Consider the following 21,485-nt stretch of genomic DNA (forward strand, 5'->3'; position numbering starts at 1 on the left):
TTGATCTATATTTCTGTCTTTGTGCCAGTACCATAGTGTCTTGATGACTGTGGCTTTGTAGTAGAGCCTGAAGTCAGGTAGGTTGATTCTCCAGTTCCATTCTTCTTTCTCAAGATAGATTTGGCTATTTGAGGTTTTTTGTATTTCCATACAAATTGTGAAATTATTTGTTCTAGCTCTGTGAAGAATACCGTTGGTAGCTTGATAGGGATTGCATTGAATCTATAAATTGCTTTGGGTAGTATACTCATTTTCACTATATTGATTCTTCCGATCCATGAACATGGTATATTTCTCCATCTATTAGTGTCCTCTTTGATTTCTAAAAATATGGAAGGCTTCACGAATTTGCGTGTCATCCTTGTGCAAGGGCCATGCTAATCTACTCTGTATCGTTCCAATTTTAGTATATGTGCTGCCGAAGTGAGCACTGTTTATGACTTCTAGTGATAGTGATTATCTTCTTTGAGAAAGCTCTTCTCTCTTTATCTTCCTGGACTTTGAAATGAATCCCCATCGGTTAATATGGATTCCTCAGGGCAGAGAGAGCCAAACCCTATCGCCCTCGTGTGGGTTCACCTCTACTGGGCTCTCAGGCTTCAGTCCTGATCTCACCCACCTGCTGTTCTCTGACCAGCATAGAGGCCCATACCCTCCTTTCTTTTGTGTATCCATACTTCCCTCATGCAAGAGAAAGAGCACATTTGCTTGAGAATGAGGGCTTTGTTAGCCCATATTCCTAGGAAGTAGAAGAGAGACACGCCAGTAAGTGGGTAAGGGCAGTCTGGCCATGGACTAGTCTGCGCATTAATCCTTAGGATCAGATGTTAGTTTCCTACATCTTCGATGAGCAATAGTGTTCTGCATCTGAGAGACTCTTAATTTTACCTCTTTTACCAAGGTTAGATTTCCTCAGAATGGGAGTATATTTTCTGAATTTTTCTTGCCAGGAGGTAGAGTAACAATAAAAACATAGAAAGCATTTAATCCAGCTAATGAGCAGTATTGGAGATTGGTGGCATGACAGAGAGTTTCCTCGGTGTTTTTGTAAGGTAATTGATATGCATACATAGTTGGGAGCCCTGGGAGGAGACCGGCTTTGGAAGGCCCCACCCCTTACGGACCATCTCAGTTTCTCTTCTGGGGTGAGGTGGTGGCTGGCCTCTCGCACCTGGATGTGGGTAACTCATATGGGCACTTACAGTGTGCCAGCCTGGGTTCTGAGGGCCATCAATCTTAGATCACTGCATCCTCAAGACAAGTAAGTTCGGATGTTGTTGTTGTTGTTGTTGTTATTCAGTTGCTAAGTCATGTCCAACTCTTTGTGCCCACGCCCAGGCTTCCCTCTCTTTCACTATCTCACATAGTTTGCTCAAACTCATATCCATTGAGTCGGTGATGCCATCCAACCATCTCATCCTTTGTCATCCCCTTCTCTTCCTGCCTTTGGTCTTTCCCAGCATCAAGGTTTTTTCCAGTGAGTCAGCTCTTCACATCAGGTGGCCAAAGTATTGGATCTTCAGCTTCATCATCAGCCCTTCCAATGATATTCAGGGTTGATTTCCTTTAGGATTGACTGGTTTGATTTCCTTGCTGTCCAAGAGACTGTCAAGAGTCTTTTCCAGCACCACAATTTGAGAGCATCAAGTCTTTGGTGTTCAGCCTTCTTCATGGTCCAGCTCTCACATTCATACTTGACTACTAGAAAAACCTTAGCTTGACTATATGGACCTTTGTTGGCAAAGTGATGATGTCTCTGCTCTATTTAATATGCTTTCTAGGTTTGTCATAGCTTTTCTTCCAAGAAGCAAGTGTGTTTTAAATTCATGGCTGCAGTCACCGTCTGCAGTGATTTGGGAGACCAAGAAAATAAAATCTGTCACTGTTTCCATTCTTTTCCCCTTCTGTTTGCTATGAAGTTCTGATGTAGGTAGTGTTTACGGAGGAGGGAATGGCTCCATTTATGGGGGAGGGAATGGAGGCTCAGAAAAGATTTTTTTAAAATCCCAAGCTCAAACAGTTGTTAAGTGTTATAATCAGTTAAAAAAAATCCAGGCTCCAGGGCCTTTTAACTGTTCTATACTGCTTGAGGAGTTATCAGTCAGGATCTCAATCAGAGACTAGAGGAGTCCAACATATATTTAGTATTTATCTTCCCCTAGACTTTTAAAATGCATTATTTTCAGTAGGATTCCAGGTCATGAGTAACTGTTTTCATCTCAACAAGGACACACTGCCTATAAGGACTATACGGTGGCTCAGTGCTTTCCACGGAATGACCTCTGTCCTCCAGTAGAGCAGCACCTGTCGCAGACCAGGTGCCCTGGAAGGAGTTGCTGAGGTAGAGTTTGCCATGCAGGTTATATGTCATTGGGAATCCCAGCTGAAGGGCAGTGGAATCAGGGGAAGTGTAGCTGCAGTTTAGGTCTGATGGCCTCAGCCAAGCACGTGGGTGTGGTGAAGCAGAGCTGTCTAGTGGCGGAACCACTGCCACTGACAGGCAGTGGATGTGGGACCCCTGAGGAGGGTGTCTCTTTGGGTGAGGAGGCTCTTTTCAGAATGAGCTGACAGCATTCCTTATCACTGAGGCAAGGCATTCTTTCTTGAATGGAGGCTCTAGGTGCTGCATCCATGCTTCTATCTTGATACTTTCAATGTTGTTAACAGTGTGAGTCTACACAATGGGAAGTGCTTTCTTCAAACTCACCTCTCGCTTGCTTGGATTCTAGGTTAATGGGAATTGCACAAATAAAGACAGGTCCTCAGCTTTCTGGAATCCTTTTACTATAGCCCTAGGCAGAAGCAGAGGTATCACATCTATCTATCTATCTATCTATCTGTCTATATGTATTTACATATGTGTGTGTGTGTGTGTGTATATATATATATATATATATATATATATATACACACATATTTGGACCATGTGATTAAAGTCATACCTGGCATTTTTGGAGACACATGAAGAGTTTGTTTTATACTCATAAAAGTCTTTCAAGTGGAGCCAGTTGGCTTTTTTCTAGAGGCCAGAGTCCAAAGCTAAAAGCCACAGTGCAGTGGTGGAAAATCTCTAGTTACATTTTGCTTGCCAGTTGTCTTTAGAGAAATGGTTCAGTGATTAAGAATCAGGTTTAACCCCCTTTTCCTTGCTCCTTCCATCATGAAACTAAAGCTGTCTTCCAACTCCCTTCAGCACAGACATGAAACTGAATCCCAAACTGCATGTCTTGTCCACACAAGGTGACCACAGGAGCTGATCCTGTGTATCCAGCGGGTGCTTTGCCCTGCAGGATCCACTACTACCCTGTCCCACTGTTGCATACAGCTGCCTCTGGCCACTTATGGTCTCAACTGCAAGACCTGCAAAACCTCTCTCCATTGCCCTTCTTTCAGGTCGGAAAGCTTATCCAAGAAGCAGCTGGAAGAAGCAATTTGAAGCGAGTAACCCTGGAACTTGGAGGAAAAAGTCCCAACATTATTTTTGCAGATGCTGACTGTAAGTCCACCACATATGTGCTGCCTTGTCCTGGCACACCCTGTGGTGCTCACTTTTGTTATCTCCACTTTAGACAGAACATGCAGAGAAAGGTCTTTGAAGCTAAGTGGCATTCAAGGAGAAAAGTCTATACCCTTCATTCTAAGGAGAAAAACCTCTCCCCACTTTTGGGAAGGACCACTTATAATCAGATAGAGCTTGTTTTCTAGACATCATAAGCCATTTTGATTTTGCGATGTTGTAGAATATAATAGAAGAGGTGAAGGCTTGGCCAGTGTTGCACAGTGGAAAGAACAGTGTGGTTTAAGCCTCTCAACACTGGAAATATAGCCTCCGCCCAGATTCAAGAAATCTGAAACGTCTCATGTATGCCTGGTAGCTTTGTAGATCATTAAAATTTTTTAGTTCACCAGCCCTGCCAACGTTGTCCCAAACCCACACCCTCTTCTCTGTTTAGCTGCCCACTCCCCTTTGTGTTGCTCCCGTGGCTTTCAGTAAGGTTGGTCACACACTATGGTCAGTTCTGTATGTGTGTTGTGTGTTGTGTTAGTCCCTTAGTCATGTCCGACTCTTTGGGACCCCATGGACTGTAGCCTGCCAGGCTCCTCTGTCCATGGAATTCTCCAGGCAAGAATACTGGAGTGGATTACCATTCCCTTCTCCACAGTTCTGTATGAATAGACCTAAATCGGAGATGATCACACCTTGGCAGTAAGACTGTACAGAGGCTTGGAGCTACAATCTAGGAAACCCCATGTCTCCTGATAGGCTGCTCTGTAGTCCACTCTGCATGGGAGTGGTCCTTCTGTTTGGGAAAACTTCCCAGGGAATGAAATTACAAAACTTCTCTCAAGCATCCTTTTTATTTTTCACGTCCTGCCAGACAGCTCTATTCCCTCAATTTCACTATTAGAGATGTCAGAAAACAGAAAGCAGATTGCCTGAATTTCAGCCCTAGCTTGGAATTTGCAAAGAATTCAGCTTTATACTAGTTGTCAAAGAGATCAGAATTCTATAACTAAATTCCTATTAAAAAGTAGGCACTCCACTGACAGTACATTGATTGATTCATTGAGTCAGTCATTTAGCAACTAGCAGACACCGGCTTCCCTTGTGACTCAGAGGTAAAGAGTCTGCCTGCAGTGGAGGAGCCGTAGGAGATGCAGGTTTGATCCCTGGGTTGGGAAGATCCCTGGAGGAGGGCATGGCAACCCACTCCAGTATTCTTGCCTGGGAAATCCCAAGGACAGAGAAGCCTGGCAGGCTACAGTCCATAGAGTCTCGGAGAGTCAGATATGACTAAGCACGCAGACACCAGGTTTATTAATACTGTTTTCAAGTATAAGACATAAGAGAAGAAAATGAGTTACCACATGCTATAATATAAGTCCATGTAAATATAGAGGAAATTTAGTGTCTTCAAAGACAATCATTGCTGTTACAGTTTAATTCACCAAAACACTAATTAAAAGCACAACTGCAAGGTCTTATAGATTAGGGATTGCAAATTGGCAGTCTATAGGCCAAATGCAGGGTATGGCTATGTTTGTGCTGTGTGTGCTAAGTCGCTTCAGTCATGTCCGACTCTTTATAACCCTATGGGCCATAGCCCACAAGACTCCTCTGTCCATGGGATTCTCCAGGCAAGAATACTGGAGTGGGTTGCCATGCCCTCCTCTAGGGGATCTTCCTGACCCAGGGAGTGTACCCATGTCTCCTGCATCTCCTGCATTGGCAGGTTTGTTTTCTAATACTAGAACCACCTAAGAAGCCCCATAGCTATGTTTACTTCTAAATATTACACAAAATATATTGATTTCTGTTTTTTCTTAAAACTTGGAATCTGCCAACCCTGGGCTATGTCTGTGCATAGGGGTTCTGAGTCTCTGTCACACTGCTTTACTACAATTGCATTATTTGCCCAGCCCCTTGGATTATTGGGGTTTGAGACTCCTTTTATAGATAATGTGGTCTGCTTCCTCTTTTCTATAGAACAAGAAAGGGATTCCAAGAGTAGATTGCCAAGCTTAATATAGCCAATAGTGTCAGGGTCTGGTTAGAACTAGAAAAAAGCTGTATTCTCAGTCCAGTGCTTTTCACTGGGCTGCTCACGGTTCTGCTCTGCAGTGAGCATGACATTATGCCTGGTTCTTTGGGGATGGGAGGGAGGCAGTCCCATAGATTGGTGTTGAGAACATGGCTGTTTCCTCTTGTAGTGGACTATGCTGTGGAGCAGGCTCACCAGGGTGTGTTCTTCAACCAAGGCCAGTGCTGCACTGCAGGGTCTCGAATCTTTGTGGAGGAGTCCATCTATGAAGAATTTGTGAGAAGAAGTGTGGAGCGGGCTAAGAGGCGCATAGTGGGGAGTCCCTTTGACCCCACCACCGAGCAGGGACCCCAGGTAGAGAAATCATAGACATGTCCTTTCTTAATCCCTGGTGAGCACAGAAATAGGACACTGTAATGGAACCCAACAAAGCACCAACCTCCTTATTCTTCCTCCTCAGTTGTCTTCATGGCTGAAAATATAGCCATCAAGGCATTACTAGCTTGTGTCTTATACTTCTCTTTTCGTTTCTAAATTTTATCTCTGAAAAACTAAGGGATTAGGACTGCCTTAAGGGTATCATCAACTTTGGGGGTAAGTTGGAGTCTCTTGGCTATAAAGAAGGCATGGCAAGATGGATCTTAACTAGAACCCAGTTCTTAACTGTTGGATTCAAGACATCCCCACAGGTGCCACAGTCAAGGAGGGCAGGTATCTCTCCTTCCCAGAAACCATTTGTCCTTTTACCAGCTGCCAAGGTTTCTTTTCCACCAAGCTGACCCACTCTGGGGAAACCACTTGCAGCTTGTAAATGTGTAGGGAACAAGAGCTGTCTGCTTTTTCCTCTGCCATGTGGTTCTCTCTTAGTCTGAATTCTTCATGCACTGTGGTGAAGGAGGCGGCCCACAGACCCCGTGCAGACTGAGCTCTGCAGGTCCTCCCCACTCATCTATGTGTATTTCCAGATGAATTCTAGTTTTGAACTGAGAGTATTTAAAGGAATGTGTAGACCAGATCTCATCTGGCTCATGAGAGCATGGGTTTCCTGATAAGAAACAACATCTCCTTAGTTTGGGGGCCATTTGAGAGAAGACTAAAATTCTAGCAGCAGTTGAAACCCAGGTGAGTGTAGGTTTTTATTTTATTTACAATAGCAATTGAGCAATAACTCTATAACTTGGAGCCTCGTGGGGGAGGCAAGAATGGCCTTATTTTATGGACTAGGATGCTAGCTCTCACTCTTTAAACTTAACCCTTTCCTCTGGTGGTGTGACTGTAGTTCCATAACAATACTGCCCCAGTAGGATTTGATGTGCAGCACCATGTGCAGGGGCTGTGTGTTAGCTCCTCTGTTGTTTCACCTGTTTAGTATCAGTACAAGTCGCTACACTCTTCATCTGTCTATAAGGCTAATTTTTACTTCTGTAAAAAGTCAATAGTCAATCAACCAATATCTCCATCATTGAGAAACATTGCTTAAATCTTGAACTGGTAGTTATGATTTGTCAGTAACAGCAGAGCAGTGCATTTATTGGAATTCTTGATGTCTTAGGTTGAACCATATAAAATTTCCCTTTATGTAGATCAAAAATGGCTAATTAACAGCAGTTCCATGTGATCTGACTAGGTATATTGAAACTTTGAAAAAAAAATCACAAATGAGAGATTCTTGAGTGTATTTTGTTCCATTTTCAGAGATTTCACTTGGAGTCATTAGATGCTTTCTTCCATAGATTGACAAGAAGCAGTACAACAAGATCCTGGAGCTCATCCAGAGCGGCGTGGCTGAGGGCGCCAAGCTCGAGTGCGGAGGCAAGGGGCTGGGCCGAAAGGGATTCTTCATCGAGCCCACAGTGTTTTCCAATGTCACTGACGACATGCGGATTGCCAAGGAGGAGGTAGCTCATAGACCTCAACAGCAGCCACTTCTTCCCCGGGGTTGTTTCCAGGGCATTTCTAGTAGACAGTATTAGAGGTTTAGTTCTTTGTACTTTATATACATTATACAATAGCAATAAACATGGCTGTGGACATCCCACTTTCTCAAGAAAAAAGCTAGACAAAAAGGCAAGCGAGCTAGATGGAGGCCAGGTGATGGCACTTTATGATTGTAGTTGTTATCAGCCAACAGACTCATCATAAAAATCAATCACTAGTCTCAGTAATACATTGATAACAGTTAAGTTCCCCCCAATGTGGGTCATTAGGCTGTTAACCAGGAAAGAGAAAGCACCCAAGCATCATCACACTTCCGCAGGAAACGACCAGTTGCAGATCAACCAGCAGCCCAGAGCAGTAGCTCTCAGTTCTGGAGCAGTGCCTGGGAGCTTGTGGAGAACACAGCTTTAGAACAAACAGTGAAATCAAGGGGTGCCAGGCAGGGCTGGGGAGTGGAGGTGTTAAATTCTAAGGGTAGATGTACGCAATCTTACTCTGGGAAAGTTTGGGATATTTTACAGTTATGTTCTGCTAAACTTAAACATCATTTAAATGATGAAGGCAGAAGTTTGGAGAACAGGTAAAAGGATGGAAAAACACCTATGTTGGATCCATCTGTTCTGCTGCAGATCTTTGGCCCTGTTCAGGAAATTTTGAGGTTTAAGACTATGGATGAAGTTATTGAAAGAGCCAACAACTCGGACTTCGGGCTTGTAGCAGCTGTCTTTACCAATGACATCAACAAGGCCCTCACAGTATCTTCTGCAATGCAAGCCGGGACTGTTTGGTAAGATCAGGGCCAGTCTCATTCTGGCCATAACACATTCTGTGGGGCAGGGGTTGGGGGTGGCGCGGGGCCTTGTAATTCTTCAGAGCCTGTGTGAAATAAGCACATAAGCTCTGGAAAGATGGGAGAGACCGACCAAAGACTTCATCCTGAGAAGAGACACTTCCTATTGGCTAAATCAGGAAATCTACAGTGTGGGAGGGAGACTCAAGAGAGGAATATATGTTTACATATAGCTGATTCACTTTGTTGTACAGCAGAAACGAATACAACAGTGTAAAGCAATTATCCTCCAATAACAATTTAAAAAAACACAAAATCTTAAATTATAAAATTTTCATGTGGGAAAAGGAATTTAAAAATAGAACTTGCAAAAGAAATATCATGCCAGTGGGATTATTTCTATGTAAACAGAACTCACACTAACAGTACATGTCTTATTCTTTTAGGATCAATTGTTACAATGCCTTAAATGCCCAGAGCCCCTTTGGGGGATTCAAGATGTCTGGAAATGGGAGAGAAATGTAAGTGTCCCAAGTTGCTGGTGCCCAAAGAGAAATAGAGTTACAAATAGCAGCATAGAGTGTACTCACATTAGTGGAGTCTCTTACTCTCATCCATTCAATAAACAAACACTATGTTGAAAACACATGTCTATAAACAAAGCACACATTACAAGGATAACTAAAACACAACAATTCCCTTACCTTAAGTGGGAATGGAGAAAAATTCATGCACCAATAATCTCATGTAATAGGTGCTATTATAGAAGTAGGTTAAACATCTTGTTAAATACAGAGAAAAAATCAATTAATTTTGCCTATGAAGTTTCAGAAGGAATAACATTTCAGTTTTTCTAGAAGAAGATATTCCAGGCAGAGGGAATAGCAAGAACATTCCCTGTGCATGAAGTCACAGAAAGTACAGAATAGTCCAGACAGACAGAATTTGGTGTATTTAAAACAGGTCACCAACTGCCTACTCAGGGACAAATCTGGCCTAGAGAAATGTTTTGGTTTTTTTTTTTTTTCCCTCATAACATTTAAAAATCTTTACCTGACATCCAAAAAGAGGAGGCTTTCCATAAAATCTAAATTTCTTGCTTATTTCATTCGCCCACGGTGGAGTTGTTGCGGCTGTGAGTTCTGCAGTTCACGGAACTTAATATTGGTTGCTGTTATTTTTACACATACCCAGTTTGCTCATTGTCACCTGCTCGGTGCCTGTTGGATCTTTTGAGTCTGGGGCTGTAGAGCTTGGACATGGGGTGAACGGAGGGGATTTGCTGAAGATGCAAGTGGAGACGTTGCTTTAAACCCAGTCTGAAAGCTCTTTAGAGGGCAGATGTGGGAGCTGAGAAGATACCAGAGATTTTAAGGGCAGCATTCTTGGTGTAGAGAGGATGTTTTGGTAGAGATTATAGGAAGATGACCCATTATGAGGATTTTGCAATAACAGTAATAGGTATTAATCAGATGCCTGCTCTGCATGTAGCTTTATTCTCCCTTCTTACCTAACATTGTCTGATTTTGTCTCATTTGCTTTTCACAGTAATTCTATGGAATAGATACATTTATGTTTATCTCATAGATGGTTCAGATGAGAAACTAAGGGTTGGAGTGGTTAAGTAGCTTGCCCAAGTTACACAGCCAGTAAAGAGCAGATCTGAGCTTAGAACCAAAATTTTGGTGGCTTAGTTTCTGTGATGTCTGGCCAAGGAAGTGTGGGTATCAGGTTTAATAAGGACTCTTCCGGGTCAGGATCAGAGCTGGACTGCCCTCTTGTGATGCTAAGGATGTGAAAAATGGGACTGTGGCAGAGGAACACTAGAAGGGTTGTATTTGCAGTTTCATATATAGATGGATTCTTAGAATGGCTTTGAAGAAGGAACGGTAGCTAGGGTCTTCCTGAGCTGATACCTCCCCTCATCCCCAAAACTTGAATTTTCACTTATTTTGAAAAGAGCTGGATCCATGTTTTCTAAATCCTGTGACTCTTAAGAGGAAATATCTTCTATGCCCACTCTTCCTGGCATTACTGAATATATCCTTTTTTAAAACAAATGTTCAGCTCACAATTAATCTGCTAACAACTACTGAGCATATACTTCATGCAAAGCATGATCCTTGGTCTGTGGGGAAAGGTCCAGCTCATTGAATTACTTAAAATTTTGTTGGATAAATTAAATATACAACACTTAAAGAATCAAAAGAATTCCAGAACAGCCTGTGAAGTGATAGAGGAATTCAAGGGTGATAGAGATGGCATGAGCCAGAGAAGTCCATGACAACTTTAGATGTACAGGGATTTGAATTGGCCTTGAAAGAAGAGGAACATTTAAGCAGATGAAGAGAGAGGAATAATTTTTAGGGTTGGTGGGCAAAACAAGGTGGCAGTGAGGGGAGGTTGAGCAAAGGCACCGTGGGAGAGATGTGTGGTGTTCAGGGAGAAGAGGAGACCCCATGACCAGCACAGAAGATTTACATCTTTACATACTGTAGCTAATAATTTCTACTCCTGAGCCATTAAACCATGAAAATGAAGTTTAGCTTTGAGATTTAGCTTTGAGGCTAAGAGCAGAGTTTCTAGAATCACACAGCTCAGATATGTACCCTGGCTCTACTGCTTAATTCCTGTGCTACCTTGGACAAATTACTTAATCTCATTAATCTTCAGTCTCCTCATCTATAAAATGAGAATTGTTATTGTACTTCCCCCACAGGGTTGCTGTGAGGATTAAATGTGAGAATCAAGTATGCCAAATATCCATCAGGGTGTCTGACAAACCTTCAGAAAATGTGAGCTACTATCGTCACTATTGATCAACTAAATGACTGCCAAGTAGACAATCCATTTTTCTCCTAATAAATGCATTACTTTAGAAATGCAGCAAAGTTTTCCTAAATTTCAGCTAGTATCATCATCGACCTGCTTTCTGTCTGTGGTGACACCAGCGAGAAGCTGCTCTTGCTTGAACCTTTGCTTCTGGCCTTCAGGACCTCCCCACTTGCTCTACAGGCAGAATCCATTCGTTGTTATTAGTATTTGTTGTTATTAGTATTCCTTCAGCTTTTATAAAGTCTCCATGTACTCATCTCTTCTTAACTTGCCTTAACTTTCTGTTCCTGCTTTTCAAGATGCATTCAACCTCTTTCATTTCCTGCCCCTGTGTTTGTCTCTCCTGGCCTCTGAAATGTCAGGGCCGTCACTGGCTCTGGAAATGCCGGTCACATAGACTGTTACAGGTCATTAACAGGCTGCGTGTCATGGGCATAAAATAGACTTGTCGTATGTAACCGCTGGTTAGCAGTTTCTCATCCCAGGCTAGCCCTGGACGCTCATCACGGGGCAAGCCTTCTACCAGGATTCAAGCCTGTGACATTGTCCAGTGCAGAACTTTCTGTCGGAAACAGTGCCCTTGCCTAGAAAGAAGGTCCAGGGAACAGTTTGGCTGTGTCAGAACCACACAGACTAGAGGCCTCTCTCTCTACTCATCTCATGGGCACTAACAGTGATTTGGCCTTCTCCATGCAGTTAAAAAACAATTAGGAAACAATGCTCTTTGATGAGACTCACTTCATCTTGTCCAAATTATATGAGTCTTTGTCCCTGTTTGCCCCCAAAACATGTTTTCTCTTCCTTAAATGACCCTGAGTGGTAGGAACTGCTTCAAATAGAAGAACCTGCCCTGCCCTGGTCCTTCCCTCTTCCTTCTTATTTAATACAGTCCCAGAAACTCTACTTCACCTTCCAGCCAGACAGAATTGTTTCTCTTAAGGCCTGCAGGCTCCATGCAACTTTGGTTCCTGGCATTGCCTTGCCCGCCTCTAAGAGGCACAGAGAAGGGAGGTAGCACTTTCTGAGGGCTGTCTGAGCCTCTGATCGCTCCCCTACAGAGAGCTGTGGAGAGGACTGCCCTCTGCAGGTTACCTGGTGATTGCTGTTGTTCAGTCATTAAGTTGTCTCCAGCTCTTTGCAGCCCCATGGACTGCAGCACGCCAGGTATACCTGTCCTACACTATCTCCCAGAGCTTGCTCAAACTCATGTCCATTGAATTGGTGACGCCATCCAACCATCTCATCCTCTGTCACCCCCTTCTCCTGCTGACCTCAGTTTTTTCCAGCATCAGGCTCTTCTCCAGTGAGTCGGCTCTTGGCATCAGGTGGCCAAAGGATTAGAGCTTCAGCTTCAGCACCAGTTCTTGCAATGAATATTCAGAGTTGGTTTTTCACCTAGTGGGTTGGCCTTTAATTCCTAGGGTCAGAGACTTGTGCTGAGTTTCTCTCAATTCTGCCTGTTCAGCTAGTTCCATCTATTTCAGTCTTCCTGTCTTTTCCCATCTCATTAAGCTCTCCTGAGACAAGAGGTCATAAAGCCCAAGGTATAAAATATGTGTCACAAACCTAGGAGATGGAAAGAAAGCTGTGAACCTCAGCATTTTAAAAACTAAGGACACAGGCTTTGAAGACAAGAAGCGCTGTTTGGATGCCCTGAGTCTCTCTGTGTGTGTGTGTGTGTGTGTGTGTGTACAGAAGGCGGGTGCATGGGAAAGTCACCTGCAGGCTGGGAGAGAGGCTTGCCGAGCACACCTATCTGGTGACACCCCTCTCAGAGGTTCTGATTTAGTATATCTGGGCTAGGGCCCAGGATTGCATTTTTAACAAATTTCTGGAATAATTCTGATACAGGTGATCTAGGGACCCTGCTCTGAGAAATGCTGCTGTAAGCCAAAGGAAAGGGCAGGGAAACAGACACCCTAGGCAGAAACCCTTGTTTGTTTTATGCGTGAGTCTGAGTGATTTCCTAAAATGGCTGATTGAGAGACACCAAAATTCAACATCTTACTTTACCTCATATGTACGCCGAGTTTGGTTCATCTTTGACCTAGTCTGGTCAAGAAGCAGGAATACAGGCTTCTGAATGTCCTGTGCCCTGACCCGTGACCCAGCTGGACAGATGACCATGTAGAGGTATTGGGGCGTGTCAGTAACGGTGCATCTGCCTTTTGTGCAGCAGTGAGCTTCTTCCTTAACTGTGAAACTGTCTGTGCCACAGAATTTAACTGGATTAAGAAAAATTTCAGTAGATTTGAGAGAAAGACCCTGGAAGGAGATGGCAAAATAGCTGAAGAACCGAAATGTCAAGGCTTTCAGAGACCTTACAGCAGTATTGCTCAAAGTCTGGGTCCAATAACCACCCATCTCATGGTCTCTTGGGCTTTTCCCCAGACCTACTGGAACAGAGTCTTAGGAGGGGATTGGTCAGGAACCTACACTTTAAGCAAGCTTCATGAGTGATATGTATACTAACATTCAGAACTGATGTCAGAAAGACAGCTGGGTACCAGGAGATGGGGATGAGTTGGCTGGAGTCACACAGCCAGTTAACACAGAGCCGAGGTGGCACTGCTGTCTGCTGACCCCCTGCCCCAGTGTTCTGCTCCACTCACTGCCCTAAGACCTGTCACTGGCTTTCCTTGCGGTCTGGGCCCATGGGCGTTATTTCCTCTTGTGGCAGATATGAACCCAGTTCTCCATCTTAGAGCAGTCTGAACGCTTACAGCAGCTGGCTGCCTGGGATCCAGGAGAGGAGCACCCGCAGTCCAGCAGGGCTTTCCATTGCTTTGAGCACCCAGAGGTTTGGGATCTGACAGTCACACTGGAATGCAAGTTCCTGTCTCTGAAGGCTTTCTTACGTTTCTCACAGCCTAGTTAGAGATCTGAGGAGAGTGGTTCAGGGTCTGCCCCAAGTGCGTGCACAAGCAAGGGAACAAAAAGGGAGTAACCACGCTTCAAACAGGAGGCAGATGATGTCCGTGATGAAGAGACACATGCACAATTGCCCAAGGGCAGGAAAAAGTCCACTGAGAGCCAGAGCTGAGCTGGTAATAAAGAGACAGGCTGGTTGGAGCCAGTGAGGGAACCATATACCAAGTGGGGCAATCCCAAGTTTATTCTTCTCATCCCTGGAGCAAGATGGCCAATGCATATGAGAGGACAGCACGCCTGCCCCAATCTCTGATGTCCTGGGGGCTGGGGGGAGGGGGGCATGACCACTCAGGTGTCCTGGTGCTCAGAGGAGCTGCTGGAAATGCATGAGGAGCCTTATGTGGTGCCAGGAAAGCTATCAGATAACTCCCAGAGTTATCAGGTGGCTTCTTTGAGCCTGGTGCTATGGGCCACACACTAGGTGGGGGAGAATGGAAAGCTGTATCAGTAAGATACAGGTTGGTGGGGGAGGCAGAGCAGCCACCTCCCTCCTGCACCCTGCCCCCTGGCGCGATCAGTAGTGGAGGGGGGCACAGGTGCTCTGAACACAGAGGAGTAGGGCGCACTCCTGAGAGCACAAGGAGAAGCTTCACAGAGGAGTGACCTTAAAAAGAAAAGAAGACAAAAGTTTGAGTATTTTATAGAAAAAAATTAAGAGAACATACTTGATATAACAATGAAATAGAGGAGAGAAAAAGAGGCATTTCAAGAGAGGTAAAATGAGAAGGTTAACTTGAGAAAAGAGGTGAAGAAAAGGAGCATGGTGTCAAGGAGGCTTGTCCTCACCCCAGCATCCTTAGAGCAGCGGTTGCGGGGCTTTGTCTCCTGTGGCCACCTAGGCAGGTGACCTGGCACCCACCCTCCCTCTCAGGCCGGACCACCTGCGGGCTTCCTCAGAGGCTGGGACCAGTTATGTCGTTTCTCTTGCACCCAGCCCAGTGCTGCCCGTGGTAGCAGTGCCATCAGTGTTTGTCTACCAAATGACACAGACTCCTTGGTCCATGGCCAAGATCCCAGAGAGTGCCATGAGCCAGGAGGGGAAGTGACCAAAGGCAGGTCTTAGGGAACAGCTTACTACCACATCCCAGTTCCTCTTCAGTCAGTTATTTTGATTTCTTGACTCTTTCCCCCAACTCTGTGGAGAACTGTGGACAGTATTTATTTAGGATTCTGTCTTTAAGACATTATAGGTGATTTGTACTCCTCCATGGGAGGCCTTTAGGTATTTGTTTCCACTCTCCCAGGTGGCTCAATGGTAAAGAATGCAGGAGATGGAAGAGACCTGGGTTTGATCCCTGGGTCAGGTAGATCCTCTGGAGAAGGGAATGGCAACCTACTCCAGTATTCTTGCCTGGGAAATCCCACTGACAGAGGATCCTGGCTGGCTGCAGTCCAGGGAGTCTCAAAGAGACAGGACTCAGCGACTGAACACACACATTAAACCCAAGGACTAACAAGAAGGAATGTAGAATCCCGAGCCGAGAGGACTGTTACCTGGAAACCTCATGGTTTTCTTTCAGTTGAAGTGGAGTAGATCTCCAGGAGACCCAAGAGAGCACAGACACGTCCCGGGTGTCCAGTGGTAGGAGTGGGGTTTCTACCCCATTTCCTGAAGGGGAAAGCCCACGTTGGAATGTTTTGGCCTCAGGTGCCTGATTCTGCCCTTTTCTATTTTTCAGGGGAGAATTTGGTTTGCGAGAGTACTCTGAAGTTAAGACTGTGACAGTAAAAATCCCCCAGAAGAACTCTTAAGATGGCCAAGAAGGAAGGTGAAGACCAGCCTGCACGATTCCCCTCTCTGCTTTCCCTGTGGGGCCCAGCTCTCAGGAATCCCCAATACTCAGTCCTTATTTAACAATTCAAATGACAGCATGTAGACCATTCGCTGGGTGTAATGAATGCAAGCCAGTGGGCGTGGTTTCTTGGCACTCTGTGAGGGATCACCTTAATAATACCAAATATTGGAAATGGGATAAAGGCCTGGGGAGCAGCTGTGGGCACATCCAGTGTGTCTTTCTGGGGTGAGGGGCTGAGTAAGGGAGCTGTACTTGTGTGATGCCTGTCACAGAGGACCTCACTCATGAGCAAAGATAGCCTTTCCATTGTCTTCTTTTCCCTCTTCCAGGCTCTCTCTCTTCACGCTCCCCTCCTGCTCCTCCAAGGAGATCTCAGCTGAGCTCATTTGGGGCAGATGTTTGGGCCGGGAACAATTTTCCAAGGTTTTGCAGCCAAATTACCGTTTCATGTTATCCATTTCTTCAAAGCAAAACATGAAATGGTTTTAGTTAGAGCCAGACCAGATTGAAAATGCCAGGAGCTGGTACACTGCAGATGTACTAAGGAGAAAGAACTTAGGAAGTTTCTGACCCAGTCTGGTTTTCTTACATCCATAAATAACTTGAGTGAAAGATCAGGAGATGGAGCTCCAGAGACCATTCTGTGTAGTTCACAGCCTCGGAGCTCACTGCATGGTTTGGGTGGGTGTGTGTGTGTGTGTGTGTGTGTTGTGTGTGTGTTTGTGCATACACGTGCATGTATGCATTTAATTCCTTCTTGATTATTCTGGAATAAGTCAGGGGCTGGGTTGTTTTTCATAGATTGGTAAGATCTTTTCCAAAGTTTATGTTTCAAATCAACCAAAAAGTGATCTGAGTGGACTTGAGAATTTGGAAAGAAGGTAGTGCTGGGTGCCTTGTTCTGCAGACAATTCATATGAAGTGAATTCTCCCTGCAGTTGGAATCCACAACCTCTTCTGCCCCCCAGTCCCCTGTGCCCACCACCTGCTAGTCCTGGTGCAGCAAGTGTTACTTCTGGCTCCCATGCCCTAGATCTGCTGGCGGTAACCTTGGAAGAGCTGGCCAGGCCTGGAGGTTTCCTTCTCCATTTGTAGTGTTGCAGTGTGCCATGATTGCCACGCCCCACCAGAGCTCCACTTGTCATGCTCGTGGCCCATCCACACACCTTTCTTGCCTCTTGGCCTCCTGGCAGGGTGGGGGGCATGGCGTGAAACAGGCCGGCCCCTCTCCCCCTCTCCTCCCAGCTGAGCACCACGCTGCTGCTTCCCAGTGAAGGCTCCATGACGTGGGCAGTGTCAGCTTCCCTTCCAGCTGCCGAATCCAATTCATCTCTAACCTAGATGAAGATCACGTATTTAAAAGTACCAAACCTAACCTAGAGTGTATGAAAGATGGGCGACACATATATAGCCTTCTGTATTTAAGGGTTTTCTGCTTTCTAACGTTGCCAGTTGTCTATTTATAACCCTTGTGTCTACTCATGATATTTTAAAGAAATCTCTACTTGCTGTTATTGACAAAGGACAGTGGCTGGATGCCTTGAGAGAGCCACATTTCTGAGTTCTTGCGTATGAATGTCATGCTCTCCTCCTATAGCCTGTGTCCCCCATGAACATATCCACTAACCAGCTAGTTACCTTGAACTGCAATATAGAATGTGAAAATGAAGATTTATTTCTTTTAATTTACTTAAAAAGAAACCTCTGTGCTAGCAATAAAGCATTTATATTGTGTACTTCTTGGGATCTTCTGGCTATGTTTATCAGTGTCTTCCTGTCTTACTGAGTCCATCTAGGCCTTTGGCTCAGCAGCTGGACTTTTCAGGCATGTTGCCTGCTCTGGTTACTGAGCAGTCTGGGAGGGTATTCTTTCCATAAGGTAAATGAAGCCCTTATTTCCGACTCTATTTAAATAAAGCCAGGTATACGTACGGTTCTGTGCGGCAAACCAGTCCAACCCTGCATGAAACATAGGAAATGACAGTTTTCATTCAGAGTAGCCTCCGGGAGAGTTAACGTGTAGAGGAATCTTCAGGCCTTGTTCTCACAAACGTGGACTACGAGACGAGAGCTCACATTTCCTAATGGCATTTATCAGTAGCTTTATTTTTATTTACTGAACTAAAAGTCAGAAACTGACAGCCTGATGCAATATTTTTGCAGCTGTAGAAAGGAAGCTGTAAATGGTGACTGTAGGACCAGCCAGAGCTTGTTTGCTTTCCGTGTGTTCTCAGGGTGGTGCTTTAGGAGAGTGGTTTCCACCCTTCAGACCAGCACATCTCCTCCTCCAGCCCCACTTCCCCAACCCAAGTCCTGGACAGGTGCAAAAAAACCAAAACCGATGACTTGGACACAAAGGAAGTGGGTCCCGGGGAGAGACATGTTGCTTGGACTGGGATTGCTTGCTCGGACTGCTGGTGTCTTGTTCTCAGAGGAACAAATTGAGCATGGGAGAATGCCATCCCCGGGCGTGGGGTGAACTCTCAAATGTAGGCTGTAGGCTCTCTGTGAGTCTACCTCGTGTTCAATACTTAGAGATGTCGAGAAGAAAATGAGAACAAGATGGACACAGAATAGTCGTGTAAAAGTGCTTTGTTAAATGCCAAGTAGAGGTTACAGATAAGAGGAATCCAGAATAAGGTAAGACATAATTTGATAGTTCTTCAAAGCATAAAGCCCTTCAAACCTCATCTGTTTATGATCCTGACATAAAGGAAACAAAGACAGATGGCATTACCGGGGTCATTAATGAAACCAACACAGAGACACCCATTGGTCCTTTGTCATCAGCACTACATAATTACAGTCTTCTTGTTCACCCCAGAGATTTCCATTGTACCTTTTCCTCCAAATCATCCTCAGTGCATTTGTAGGGATAATATTCTTTTTCATGACATTTTAGATAATAAAGGACAAAATATAATGTAGGAAGTAAAAAAACAGTGGATCTACTGGAATGTTAATATAGGAAGGCATTCAAGAGGACAGAGACAAGTTGTTGGAAGAGATGGATTTTAAACAAGGCTTGAGGTAGGAAAGTAATTTCAGTAAACCTTCAGAGTCAGCAGAGGTGAGGGAGGCCAAGGCATGCTCTTGTGGTAGGGGATGGACTGGCAAGAGCAGTTACCACATGCTGGAACTCGGTCAGATTGCGAGGGGTTGGGGGGTTGGCCAGTGAGTTTCATGGCACTGCCACTGCCCCAGACTCCCGCCAACCTCAGAGCTCACAAGTAGCACATGCCACTTTCTGTTAGAAGATTCTAGAGTCGGACTAGCTGGCAGAGGTCAGGGAGGAAACTGTTGGTGGAATAGGTATTAAAGAGTGAGTAGAATTTGGAAAGATGAAAAGGAAGGATAGCAACACTGCTGGGGAAAAAAATCCGGAATTTGTTAATATTGAATGGGTTGCATTCTTGGTTGGGGGGGCACAAATAGAAATGTTCACTGCCATTTATGTGTGTGTATAGCTATTCATTTGCTTTTCTAGGTTTTTTTTTTTTAATTTTTTGGTGGACTAATGTCCCAGAAATATTTAATCAGCCACAAGAATGCTTAAAGTATAGCAGGAAAAATGAAAACAACAAAATCACATGAGTTAAAAGCAGAAGTAAAGAAAAAGGTGAGAAACTAATGCAGCCAGAATGAGACCAGAAAAATCATATTATGCAAAGTCCTATCCTAGGACTCATCTCGAGCACCTGTGATAATCTAATGAGAGGAGCCAACACAGCAGGCCAGTGATCCTAAGAAATTAACCTCCCTTCGTCCCTCCCATTCTCTCCCCTTCCCTCCCTCTGCAGGTGTTTACTATGCCAGGTTCTGGGATACAGAGCGAGCCAGGCCTGGTAACTGCCGTCGTGAAGCTCACGGTCTAATATGGCAACTCAGCCAAGAGCTGATAGTTTTCTCTGCTGTCTCACTGTAACTCCTTGCCAGGCATGTACCTTCAATTTATGGAAGGATAACAGACCTTTTCCAGGTCCTTTAGGTAACCCAGAGTGACAACTTTGCACAGAGAAATAGCCCATTAGCAACACGGCAGAGTGAAAAGCACATGGCATCAGAGGGTCAGAGAAGTGACCAAAAGTCCTCAGCTGGGGTCCCAGCCTGGCCAGTCTGCATTCGTGTGTCTTGGGGTAAGTCATATAACTTCTGCGGGCCTCCACTTCCTCCTGTGTAGGATCCAAATGATCAATCCTGCCCTGCACACCACACGATACTGTGTGAGAATTAAACGTCACGGATGATGGATCTCTTCCACTGGTCTGAGACACTAGGCTGCACACACACAACTCTAAAACTCAAAAAAAAAAAAAAAAGACTTCATTGCTTTGCAGATCAATCCAGGACGTCAGAAGCCATCATTTCTCATGCAGTGTTGAGCCATCATGTAGACCCTGGGTATTTAGGACAGGTTTCCTGTGGTTTCTGGGAGGCCTCCTTTCCCAGAGGTGGACCTCATCTGAATTCCTAAAGCCAGCTGGGAGTAAAGGGGATGATTGCAGCTCCAACTGTTCCCCAGGTTTCAGCTCCATTTATTTAGTATGTTGTTCAGACATTCTATAGAGATTTTCTATGCCACCCTGTTCACACACACCTGCTCCTTAGTGCGGACAGGCTGGAGACGAGAGCATGGGCAAGTCCACTCGAGCAGCATGAAGTCGTCTTCCTAAGCATGTACATTGTCTAATCCCCACTTGCTTATTGGACAGATTAAAAGGAAAATCAGCCTGCCATTAGCCTTTGATGTGAAACTTGGATAATGTTTCCTTTGGCCATTTATGTAGCAATGAGGAACTTGAAACCAGCATGGCCCGGGCCCCACTCCTGCTGGAGCGTGAACGCCTCTGAATGGCTTCAGGGTCTTTTGGCCCAGCTTTTTTAGTGTGTTTCTCAAGAGCAGGTCCCCGTCCTCCTTATCAGGAAATAAAATGTTACTGACCAAGTCTGCTTGCGCTGACTAATTTCTTTTATAACACAGTTTTGTTGCCAGCCCTCCCAAGTCAGTCCCCAATAAGGATCCTCCTGACTGGTGTCATTAGAGCCAACAGAATGAGACTGAGTTTGGTTTAGAAGCAAAGAAAAAACTATTCTTTGATCAAAAAACCAAAAGATGTGAGCTCTGGATCTAGAGTCCACGGTCTCTCAGACAGGTGGGGCTGCTTTATAGATCCTGCCAGCTGGGAGCGGGCGGGGTTGGGGCCCAGTTCCCGGCTCTGGACCACAATGCCTCGGGCAGCGTCTCTGCATTAGCTGCTGCCATCTTGAATAGCAGTGCTGTGCTTGGTGCTGAGGTACTGGGCAGCCCTTTCAACTCAGAACTCTGGTCTGAAGGTCTGGGTGCGAGGCCTCTGTCCTTGGGGCCTGTGAGCAAGTGAGACCAGACTAAGCACCAAGGAAGAGAAGAACAGTTAGACTTTGTTTTATTAACCACACTCTGTTTTTCTTTCCTGCGATGATTAAAGGGCTTTGCTGGTGACAACTCCCTCTTCTTTTATCCTGATCCTCATTTTCAAGGGCGCAGGTCCTAGTCTGTAAACATTTCCTGCTGATTTGGGGGCATCATCAGAACCCCGGGGGGAGGAGCAAGACTTCTCCCCATCCCCTTCAGGTACGCTTGACTGTCCCAGGCCTTGGCCCTGACCATTCGCA

At 45.0% G+C, this 21,485-nt stretch overlaps 1 protein-coding gene and 1 non-coding gene across 2 annotated transcripts in view; one reads left to right on the forward strand and one right to left on the reverse strand.

Moving 5' to 3' along the window:
* The window catches only part of ALDH1A2 (aldehyde dehydrogenase 1 family member A2), a 125,234-nt gene extending 107,665 nt beyond the window's left edge, over nt 1-17,569 (forward strand). Inside the window, exons 8-13 of the mRNA XM_002690855.6 lie at nt 3,394-3,496; nt 5,713-5,897; nt 7,277-7,441; nt 8,111-8,268; nt 8,718-8,792; nt 15,717-17,569. Coding sequence (XP_002690901.1) covers nt 3,394-3,496; nt 5,713-5,897; nt 7,277-7,441; nt 8,111-8,268; nt 8,718-8,792; nt 15,717-15,789 — 759 coding nt within the window. The 3' untranslated portion in view covers nt 15,790-17,569. The remainder of the gene's footprint in view (nt 1-3,393; nt 3,497-5,712; nt 5,898-7,276; nt 7,442-8,110; nt 8,269-8,717; nt 8,793-15,716) is intronic.
* LOC112448651 (U6 spliceosomal RNA) lies at nt 325-431 on the reverse strand. The gene has a single exon (XR_003037025.1). It is a non-coding gene; the product is annotated as a U6 spliceosomal RNA (small nuclear RNA).
* Nucleotides 17,570-21,485: the final 3,916 nt, after the last annotated feature.

The sequence above is a fragment of the Bos taurus genome, chromosome 10 (assembly GCF_002263795.3).
Source record: "Bos taurus isolate L1 Dominette 01449 registration number 42190680 breed Hereford chromosome 10, ARS-UCD2.0, whole genome shotgun sequence".
Classification (NCBI taxonomy): Eukaryota; Metazoa; Chordata; class Mammalia; order Artiodactyla; family Bovidae; genus Bos; species Bos taurus.